The sequence below is a fragment of the Diceros bicornis genome, chromosome 29 (genome assembly GCF_020826845.1).
Source record: "Diceros bicornis minor isolate mBicDic1 chromosome 29, mDicBic1.mat.cur, whole genome shotgun sequence".
Classification (NCBI taxonomy): Eukaryota; Metazoa; Chordata; class Mammalia; order Perissodactyla; family Rhinocerotidae; genus Diceros; species Diceros bicornis.
Genome location: NC_080768.1, coordinates 7,780,776 through 7,792,528, shown reverse-complemented (window position 1 = coordinate 7,792,528; position 11,753 = coordinate 7,780,776). Strand labels below are relative to the sequence as shown.

The window sequence follows — 11,753 nt, the reverse complement described above, 5'->3', positions numbered from 1 at the left end:
ATCTGAGGTGGGGCAAAGACCCAGGGCTTCCAGACCTGTCTCACAACCCAACACTGATTGGATGTGGGCCACAGAAATGTCTGTCCCAACTGGGGACAGGAAATTGAGTTCTTTCCACTTGACATGGTTTCTTTTGCAGGCAACAAGAGCAGCACAGCAAGGCTATACTGCAAAGATATCCCAGGAGACACCAAGGGAATTGGCAGCCGGATTGGAAGGAATTGACAGAGTCCTGTGACTACATGAGAGTGAGTCTCCCCTGGTCCCCCTTCTTGTTCTATTCTGGGTGAGCCCAATCTGCCTCAACCCTCTTCTGTGAGAGGGAATTGTTCACCTGGATGCCAGCCAATGTGATCAGTTAGTGTGCTTTTCAGATATTATTTTTGTTGCTTTCTTGGGTTTGGCACAATTCCTTGCAGGTCTGCCAACAGTATGCTGGTGAGGGATGTGGAAGTGATTTTCTCAGATGTTTCCACAATGTATAATCCTTGAAGCCAGAAGAGGCATCTTTTCAGCAGCTGTCCATAGCTGCAAATTGTTCATCAAAACACCTTATAGTCTCCAAACTGCCTCCCAATCAGCATTAGCCGCGTACATTCCCTAGAAAAGTGTATGAAAGAGCTCAGTTCCACTTCATTAACAAGAGACGTTTGTTATGAAGAACGGTTATATTTTCTTATCCAATGTAACCCTTCATCAAGGTGATATTGTAATTTATTTATTTCTGATCACCACTGAGGTTGAGTCCTTCACTCTATTGAAATGGAACACTTGTGTATGTTGTACTGTTCAATTTAGTTTTATAAGTTCTTGATTTTTGTAATTTTGTTTATTTGGTTAATTTTAATTTGTCTTTGATGGCGAGGAAATTCTGATACGTAGTTTCTGTGTGTTATCTACCAGCATGCAAAGAGGCTGATGCCTTTCCACAGAGCCAAAGCAAATAAGTCGTGATCCTAAATCTCACATGTAGGCCACCTGTGAAGACACCTGACATGAGGTCCATGGTCCCCATGGTGTCGGTCTTCCAAAGACCTGAGTTGAGCCTTTTATCATCTCCTGGACTTAATAATGGACAGGAAACGCCTGTCCCTGACAATCCTCACCCAGTACTCAAATGCTTTGCCCAGAATTCTACCCTCTTTGTCCAGCTGAGGGACAAGAAGCCCCATTTTTCCTCCCTGGAAGATCCCCAGGCTCCCTCCAAGACACAGGGCCTGGGCCATGACCTCAACCCCCAAGCACAAACCATGTATCTGGATGTCAATTCCTATCCCTGCCAACAGCTTGCTGCAAACAGTTTGGACAAGGAAGCCAAAATCAGCATCAAGACACCAATGAGGAGATGTGCTTAGATCCCCATTCAGACTTTCCAGAACCTCCAAAAGAAACTGAGACTCAGTCCCTTCCAGACCCCCTAGAAGAGCACCCAGAGACCACATTTGGGGCTTTTCCAGGCACTCCAGCCTCTACCACGGACAACTGGACTCAGACCCACAGCAGCACCCCAGGTGACCAGAAAGATGCATGCCCAGGGGCAAATCATTGACCTCCAGCCTCCACACAACAGACCTCACCTGAATACCACCCATCCCTACACTGTGGCCCATTGTCCAGGATTGAACCATGTTCCAGGCCAGCCCCTCAGAATGGTCTTCAGGAGATTAGACAAGGGCTGGTAGAACTCCAGATTCCTGAATGCTCCCCCCTGCCTTCCAGCTGAGAACCCAACCACTCCTGGGCAGAGCCCTCCCACTTCAGAGAAATCTGAGGGACACTGTGCCCATGTCCCACTGAGTGTCCTCGATAGTGACCTCCAGGTTTCCTCTTGGTCTGAAGAGAGTGATTGTGAGGGAGACACCTCCTGGCAATGAAGACATGTCCTGTAGCACCAGGAGACCTGGAGGTGACTATAGAATGTGGAGTAGAAGTCACCAGGTGCAGGCTATTTCTACTGTATCAGCAATTCCCTAACTCTTGTGGCTGGAAAAATGGTGGAAACCCAGATAATGTTTGGGACACACACAGGCAAACACTCCCCTCTTTCATGACAGAGGCAGAAGTGACATTCCATACTTATCAAATTGGAATGGAAAGTTGTTTTATAGTGAAATCCATTTGATAATATTGAGTCAAATTACAGGGGTGACTTTTAAACTAGAAGATAATAGGAAATTAGGAATTTAATCTGTATTTTTTTGCCTATTTCTGAATTTGGGGAAAATGAGTAAAGGGCTCCAAGACGTGCTTTGCAAAGTTTAAACAGTACCCTCTTTTGGGATGAGATATTTTGACTCTGTGGAGTTATTTCAGTGAACATGCTGATGGGGAATATTCTCATGGCTTTTTTCATTTGCCTTATTCGACGTCATTAGAAAGTTGTGTTTTAAAATTTTCTTTCAATATTAATAAAATTCTCCCGAATGTGACATACAGTATGAGATTTTGATTTATAAGCATGCAGATCATTTTCAAAATTAGTTTTACTCATCCAAGTTTATTTCACTGGGTAAAGGGAAGCTTAGTAGGACCTAGGGCTTATTAGAAATACAGGTTCCCAGGCACAGCCAGCCCAATGGCATTAATACATGCATTCTGACAATGTGCCCATACTGACAATCTGCCCTTAGACATATTAAAGTGGGATAAGCACGCCTGCAGACTTCCTGACTTTGAACCACGTAAGACTCACTTGGGGGGTTTTAATAAATATGTATGTCTGAATCCTACTCCAAGAGGTCCTAATTTATGGTGTCTTTTTTGTGGCATGGGCACTGAGAGTTTAAAAGCTCTCCAGTTGATTCCAGCAGGCCGCAGAGTTTGAGATCCATGAGAGGTGGTGAGCAAGGATATCACTTAAGTCACCTGCTATGTTCAGTTTCTAATTTAGGAAAATCTTTGACCAGGATCAAGAGTAATCACATACCTCTGGAGATTATTTCCTTAGAAAGAACAAATGACTGCTCCTACCTCCCTGTAGGACATCCATTGGCGAGTGCTTCTTTCAGTCTGTGGGATTCTGTGCTTCCCAAGAAGGGCAGCCACTGGTTGAGCACACAAGGTTGTGAAAAATAAGGGAAAAGTCAAGATGGCACATTTGGGCCACGCCCCAACCTGCCATAACTTCTGAAATGGTCCAGTCTCCTTGGGACCTGGGTCTGTGGTTCTTTCTTTTTACCTGTAGGCCCTTGTCTCATGGCCCTCAATCTTGCCCCATTACTGTCTTGTAGATTCTCACAAAAACGAAATAGCATTGGTCCTTATTTCTAGCAATTCAAAGGGTCTGGCGAGGCACGGAAACATTTTTTACCTTTTGGAATCCTCTGATGATCACAGGAATCAGAATAGAAAGGCCATGCATAAATGGTAATCTGGGATTTGAATGATTTCATTGGGGCTACCTAGGCTTTGATCTGTAAGTAGAGGGATCAGTGGGTCAGAAAGTCATGAAGCTTTTATTAAAAGAGCGTTAATGCTGGGGTCACAACAGAACAACTCAGCATCATTTCTGAGATGACGGTGTTCCCTAAATTAACCTGGGTACTTCAGTGGTAACCCAGAGCTGAAAAGTGTTTAGCTAATATTCCTTCTCATTCTCTAATGCACATAGAAATTTCTTGGATATACAGGCCTCAACTCCAGGAAATTATAATTTTGAAAGTCTAGGATGTACCCATCAATTTCGATTTTTAACCAGTACCCTGGTGATGCTGATGCTGATCCCTCCAGACCCACTTCCAGTAGCATTAAGCCTGGGAAAGCAAGCACAGGGCACACAACCATCATCTCACAATACCAACACAGTGTGTTTCAATGAAGATCACCCAGGGTCTCCCCAAAAGCTTGCATTATTTGCTTACCCTCAGGAAACTGAGTGAAGAATAGAGGTGACCATAAGGTCTGAGCAAGGCAGACTTCAGGAAACAGCATGTGTTTTTACATTAAACAAATTTATTGAGCATCTATTGTGTGGTCTCAGCTTTGTTAGGGAGCAGTGTGTGTCTGAATTCTTTTCTGAGGGTCTGGAAAGGGCAATCCTGCAAGGAGATCTGGGCAGTTCTCTTGACTGTGCCAGGATGTGGAGTTTGGAGTCCTAGCCAAATCTCAGAATGGGAGGTTGTAAGCTTGGCTTTGAGTTCACAACAGGATACTTGGCTTAAATATGAGAGTTGAGGGCAGGGCCGTGGTCAAGTACTCTGGTGGCAGTCTGTCAAACATCATGCGAGCTGACATCAGGTCTGTTGTCTGTGAGCTTGACAATGATGGTAGACTCCTGGCCACAGTACATGAATGGAGGCTGGAGGGATTCCGTGCTATCCACTCTCTGTCTTTTATTTTACAGGTGGCAAAACGAAATTTAGTTCAGGTCTTTTGATACGAGACACTTCAGGGCATCTCATGGCAGTTTTCTTGAGAGGTGGCTGACCTATGAGAACAGGATCTAGGGCAGACTTCTTTTCAGAGTTTGGAGGGGCATTGGTCTGCCTGTATGCTGTAAGAGAAGACACCACACATAAAATATATATTAGGATTTCCTCTCAATGAATGGTAACTGGAAATCAACCAAACTAAAAGGCAGGGTGCATATAAAAATGAATTTAGCTGTAAAATTATTACAAGTGGTCATTTTAATATGAAAGGAAATCCAACCCAGTGGGAATGAGGAAAAAATAAATCACAATATCAACCTGTTATAATTTTCCATCAGACAGAAAATAAAAAGTTTTCTTATTTATTTTTTATTTTTTTATTATTTTTTTCTTTTTCTGAGGAAGATCAGCCCTGAGCTATGATCCATGCTAATCCTCCTCTTTTTGCTGAGGAAGACAGGCTCTAAGCTAACATCTATTGCCAGTCCTTCTCTCTTGTTTTTCCCCAAAGGCCCAGTAGATTGTTGTGTGTCATAGTTGCACATCCTACTAGTTGCTGTATGTGGGACGCGGCCTCAGCATGGCCGGAAAAGCGGTGTGTCGGTGCGAGCCCGGGATCCGAACCCCGGGCCACCAGCAGCGGAGCGTGTGCACTTAACCGCTAAGCCATGGGTCTGGCCCAAGTTTTTTTAAATATTGTGTCCTGTTGATTAAGTTGAAACAAGCTTTTTCTCTTTGGTTAGTGTCAGAGTTAATGCTGTTTTTAAAACCATTTTATGGTTAAATGTGTGATGGACAATTTGAGAATATTTACCGCAATTTAAAAGATATTCCTTTTAGAGGCATCTAATTAAATCACTTCCATATGGCCCCTCTAGCTTCTTGTTGGCAGCCATGCAAGTAACTGCACAAAAGCAAAGATTGAAGGAAAGGTGAAAACTGAAGATACACAAATAAATTGGAGTCTCATTAAACAGAATGGAATTTTAAGAAATTTCTCACCCAAAAGGAGCATAGGTGTGAAGCAATTCAAGGTTACCCAGAAGAGACATAGACCCTCACCCTCAGATGATCACCACATTCTGTCAATTCCATCCTATTTTGTTGCTTTATCCCTTGAAGTCTCCTTGGATGTTTCTGAGCTACAAGCCTACCTCACCTGCAGTTCTTGCCTGCACTTTTTGTCCAGTTCACAACACAAATAAAAATTCTTGGGGTCCAGCCTTATTCGGGGTTTTAGAGTGAGGTAAGTACTGAAGTCCTGTGAACTCAGCTATGACGGCCCTTCACCTCAGCTCAGATCCATCCATCAACTGCAGGTAGTCTGCCAGGTTTCCCCATTAGTTTAGACTATTGTTTTTGTGTCTGTGATGTGCAAAGTTCCCACATGTGCCCTTTTCTCTCACTCAGTGTTTCTTCAAGAGTGGAATGAGCTCCTTCTTGGGGTGGACCCCTGGACGATATGTAGCTCTTGTCTACCTGTCTCCTGGTTGGAGGTACTTGCTTGAGATGGCTGTGCATGTGGTGTGGAGGTTGAGAAATAAAGCCTCTTTAGGTTGCTATAGCCTAGGATTGGTTACAAACTTCCATGTTCTTACCTTTATCTCTTTTCCTTCTCTCCTTCAGTCTTGTTAAAGAATCCTGCGTTCAAGGGCTTCCAGGGGCTCCTTGGTTCCAAGTTCTTCTCTTCATTTGGCCCAAGGGCTAGGGATGTGGAGCCCCGTCTGTGCACCTCATGGGGCAGCTCAGGCTTCCTGATGTGTGACCAAAGTCTCTGCAGTCATTGCACTGCACCTGTGGGTGGAAGATAAGGGTGATGAGTGAAACAGCAGAAGTCACAGTCAGCTTTCAAAGATAATGTATGGTCTTATTGTGAGAGTTGAATATAGGTTTTAAAGAGAGGACATAGGCATGTGGCCCACTAGGTGCCAAGATATTTAAGATATTATGGCCCTGCCACTGTACATCTTAGAGAGGGATGCTAGGAGGAAGGATTGTAGAGTAAATGGGAATATTTCAAGGTCTGGCAAACACCAGGCTGGACATGGCAACCAGAAAGTGAGGTTGCTACTCAGAGTGTCTAAATGAGCCAATCTGCCTGGTGATGGGGTTGAAAGTCATGTTAATTGCATGGGCTGGCATAACTGAGTTATGCATGCAGAACATTCCACGTAAAAACCTCTTTCTGAATTCTGTGGAGCCCCCTCTTCCCAAGAGATTCAAGCTTCCACTTACTCTAGGGTCCTCTTCTTCCTGTGGGGAGCTCTCTGTCCGCCTGGTCCCCTCTGTCCTTCATCATGTTCTTGCCTGTTGGGGCCTGTGGAGCTGGTGCTGTTTGTATTGACTTGCCATCTGCCTCATCTGCTTGAAGCTTTAGGTCAGTCTTGCTCAGGTATTAATTTTCACATGTCCTGCTTCACATGAAAAGGGACGATGGGTCACATAGACACAGAGACAGATGTCCCTCATGCACCTTCTCTACAAGTGGGGAAGATAGGGCCTCAATGACCACTAATCAAACCAACAACCATTTTCTTATTTTCACAAAGTAGTGTCACATGAGGAGACATGTACCATCCTCTGTCATGATCACCCTTTCCCAGACGAGGCTCCTGCATAGACAAGGACATATAAATGTTGAAGATCAATTTTCACTCAATAATGACTGATTTTTGAGACTTCATGCAAGTTATAACATTACAATATATTAGATAAGAGAAATACAACAGTTCCCAAGACATTCAAAATAAGGAATGATATGAGAGTGCTACATCTAACCTCTGACAATGATATTTAAAAATCTGAAATAAAACATGCTTTCCTCTTCAAAATTCAGATGATCACATTTGACATGAGAGGAGGCAATTTCCAGCTACAACCTAGTGTAGACAAATGTTGCCTCTCTATTAGCCTGGGGGCCTCACTGCTGAGGGTGTGGACTGTTACATTCACTGCTTTATCCTTAGCATTCCACTTTTAAAATCATTTCTAATAAGTATGAAATGTATATGTTTGAATGAAGAATGAAAAATAAATTATTTAGCCTTTAAATGCCCTCAGCAAAACACTAGATGCCTAACTGCTCGTACACTGCCCCACACAAATCAGGAGAATTTGAATATCATGTAATAATTTACATTTGAATGATGTATTTTATCAGTTTCTCTCCTAAGAAATACAATTACAACTTAAAGAATCCATACTCTAACATCCAAAGCCACATTGATACTTCTTTCTCCCATTAGACTATTTATCTGAGGTATAAACCAAGGACCAACATTGTAATGGACACCAACCTGAAATCCTTCTCTCCCCCTCCTGTGTGTCAGTAGGTTCTCAGAGGGGTGGATGCTGACAAACTCTGCTGGACATGATGCAGCCGACAGGCTGTGGGGAAGTTCCTTACCAGCTTCTCTTCAAGGGCAGGTGATCTTTAAAGGTAATCTGATGTAATCAACACGATCCAATCACATTTGATCCAATCATCTCCTGGAAAATACATAATAATTTATTGTCTACAATTTCCAAGCAATTAAAAATGTTAATATATAGACACCTGTATACTTTTAACAATATATATTTTCTGCATGTGAAAACATGCACATTTATCAACATGGTTTCATTTTTCACCTTACCTTTTGACTCAGATAGTTGTTTCTGAAAATTCTCCCTGCTGACATGTGTAACTCTAGTTTATGTCAATTTCACTGTGGTTTGCCATTTATTCTTGCAGATGCACTGAGGTTTTTTTTTTTTTTTAACCCTTTCTGCTGTTGATTGGCATCTGTATAGTTTCAAACACATCTCATCTGATACAAATGTAGCCGTGGGTATTTCTTGGTAAATGTCCTTGTTAATATGAACAGAGAGTAAGGAAGGGGATGACTGGATCATCACGTTCGGCCATTTTCACACATACTCCAGATCCCCAGCATTATTTCCTCCCTTAAAACCTGGTTGCTCATCTCCATATAATATTCTCAGACTCCAGAGTGTTCATACTTCTCTGTGAGGTGCTGACCTGGTGGACGGTTCATCCTCAGACACAGGCAGGCAGGAGAGGGGCATGGACTTCCTGAAGGACTCAGAAAATATTGTACTTGCTCAGGTGAGTGTTTAGCCATTTCTGAGGAGTGTCCAGGCTGCATGTTCACTTTTCCACCCTTTTTAGGACACTAAGAGCAGTTCCTGGGTCCCTTATTATACTCAGAGGATTTGGATGGTTCTGGTGGGGTAAAGATGCCTTCCCTGGGTCGTTAAGGCCAGCACAAGATGTTCCTGGCCCTCAGAGTCCACTTTTAAATTTGAAGAGCCTCATAAAAGTAAGGGAATCCTCCCCAGGACACCCATGGCAGTACAAACACTATGCCTCCACACGTCTGAAGGAATCCCTCAGTGTGACCTTCAATATTTATTTAAGGAAAGCTGACAGATAACTTTTGATGACAGAGGAGGCAGTCAGGACAATTTTAAAAGATATTAATACTATGTAGCCAAAAACACAGGAAAACTATGTTTTGGAAGCATTTCATTTTATATTATTTTACCCTTAAGACATTTGCATCTCCATGAAAAGCCTCCATGATTAAGGCAGAAGGTTTTTTGCCCCTAATTTCCAAATAATTATTTGCCTACGCTCTAACTGCAAAACTCTGTGAATCCAAGTACTGTCTTCACACAAAACAGAAACACACACTTCCCTCCTCCCTGAATTCATTTAAAATACAAACTTTCTCCCAACACAAAACACCAGTCTGCCCCAAGCCAGACTGTATGCATAAACACCTGCATTCTCAAATGTGCACACCTACCCCCATACCTGTCACACAAGTATAAACCACAAAATCTATATTGAGTGCCTCATCTTCACTAACCAAAAATAATGACAATAATAATACTAATAACAAAATAAAACAAAACAAAATGCCTCATCTTCAAAGCTGTGGAGCCTATGAATCCCACTACTTCTCAAGAGCACACCACTGGACTTATTTTGTCGACCCCCAAATACAAGTAATATCCACTAAATACATATAATAAAAAATACCAGAAAAATAAACTTTATTATCCATATCTCCCAAATGCACTCCAGTCACTTTGACATGATGCATCTTTGACAGTCACTAAATTGATGCACAAGTATCTCAAATTGCAAAAATTCAAATATTCCATCCCCCACCAACTGACTCTTCAATCAAACACAGCACAACTGGAAAGTCCTCAGACCCTATAATAAATCCAGCCTTCTCCATAAACATCACTGTGGACAGCTAGACCTCAAAGTCAGTACACACAAGTTCACACCGAACGCTATATCCCGTGAGCACACCCAGATAGATATTCCCTCAACATTTCTAGATTACTCACACCTATATCACACAATATTTCCTATATATGCCTGTGTTTGTGAGTGAGTGTGTGTCTGTGTGTGTGTCTGTGCAGGCATGTGCATCAAAGCCTGTAGTGAGATGACTGGAATACATCCAGAGACCTCTGCCCTTTCTTGTTCCTCCTCTTGGTAGCTCTGGCTCTCCCTCCAAGACAAGGGACTTTGCCAACGTTCATCACCTCCTGAGCTGAGATCTCCCTGGCTGACTTGTTGAGAGGGTAGTTTTCCTGTTCAGGATCATTCTTTTGCATCCCATCTCTGTATTTTGACTGGTGAATCACGACCGCATGGGCAGGCAGGGCAGGATCTATTTTCCTGAGGTTGAAGTCAGGCTTTGGAAGGTTGTGTCCTTGCTGGAATCTCCACTGGTCTAAGGTGACTTGCTTGATTGATGTGTCCTCCGTGTGCTCCTCTGACTCAGGCATTGTGATGCTGGAGTCTCTTTCAGCCTCCCACTGGGCTGCAACCATGCCCGTATGGTCAGACATGATGCATCTTTGTTCCCCACCTATTGGCACACTCCCACCGTCTCTTTCTAATTCACTCTTCTGGATGTAAAAGAGGACATAGGCATGTTGGTTCAGGGCAGAAGTAATGTCACAGGCGGTGATCTTAGCATCATCCATTTTATACCACTGGCCGTTTCCAGCTTTTATGTAACAGAAGTAGTGTCCGTTGTGACCACTCCACCCAGCATGGACCAGCACGGCATAGAGTACATAAATGAGAGGTCCTGCGTTCTGCTGAGATGTGTATTGTTGCATGTCAAGATACTCAGGATATTGCACTTCCTTAGGTATTTTGCTGCCTGTGAAATTTGAGAACCGTTTCAATACAAGAATAAGGACCTTGGAGGAAGTGTGCAAAGTCAACGTCTTGGAAGCAGGCCCCTTCTTTAGACACAAACTACAATAATACGAATTTTCACCATCCAGCTTTTCCGGCTTCACCAATTGTGCCAAGGCTTGGTTCACACTCTTGGCTGCCTTGATATCCAGGGTAATGTCCAGGTAAGGGTCAAAAGTGTTTGAAACGCCATGGCAGTGGAGACACTGGATTTGAGATCTCCAATATCCTCCAAATATTTGACGGATTAGGGTGTCGTCATCAGAGTGGTGGTCTACGTGCTTGTACTCACGCAAGCATGCTTGATGCATGGCATCCATAGTGAACATCAGAAATTCATGGGCGTCTTCCTGCTGGTGTCTGTGGAAGCCGGTAACCAGTTCTGGCAGGGGCTGGAGAACACCTCCAGGCTGATAGAGGGCCCGGGCAATATGAGCTTGCATAGCACACAGCGTGCAGAATCTCTGATTCTGACAGGTTTTCGAGTGCTGCTGGGACAGCATATAGCTCGCCAGGGGTGGTGTGTATGTCAGACACTGCAGTGCCGCATTCACATAGCAGGTGTTCCCCATATTCTGAAGCCCAGCGCCAACCACATAAGGTCTCTTCCAACTTAGAGGAAGTTTCTTTGCGGGATCTAGCCCTGTTGACACAGGGTCCAAACTGTCATGCAGGTTGCAAACTGTCTGTGATGATGGTGATGGCTTCTCAGGTAGAGAGTGTCCCCAGTGGACTTCAGCACCATTTACATTTGACTGAGAAGGTTTGAGTTCTGGAAAAACATTAAACTGAGACTCATCCCCCCAGTGAAGAGAAGGAGTCTCCATGTCTCTGGCAGTAACGTTCACAAGATTTCTCATCTGGGACCTCAAGTTGAAGAAGGATGCTTCCCTCCCTGAGACAGTCTCCAAATTGCAGGCTTGCCCAACTCCTCAGCCCTTTTATGGCTCCCTCCACCCACTCAATCCGGTACAAGACCCACCAATCAACTACAAACACTTGATTGGATTAAGGGTTTAGGGTGTGGTCACGCTTATCCCCCAGAGAGACTAGCGGATGTTTTCCAATGATTTCTATTTACAGAACACCTAAAACATGCTTAATTCTTAAGATTATATATAAATATGTTGAGGCTGGAAATGAATCAG

The 11,753-nt window shown here is 43.5% G+C and overlaps 1 protein-coding gene across 1 annotated transcript; it reads right to left on the bottom strand.

Annotated features, from left to right (window-relative positions):
- Positions 1-9,821: 9,821 nt before the first annotated feature.
- On the bottom strand, positions 9,822-11,496 carry LOC131394117 (ubiquitin carboxyl-terminal hydrolase 17-like protein 6). The gene has a single exon (XM_058525384.1). It carries the CDS (start codon positions 11,463-11,465, stop codon positions 9,822-9,824), a length of 1,644 nt encoding a protein of 547 aa, XP_058381367.1. The 5' UTR covers positions 11,466-11,496.
- Positions 11,497-11,753: the final 257 nt, after the last annotated feature.

What these genes read in the sequence shown, in the direction of transcription:
- LOC131394117 (XM_058525384.1), bottom strand. Translation starts at nt 11,465, where the DNA reads ATGAGAAATCTTGTGAACGTTACTGCCAGAGACATGGAGACTCCTTCT.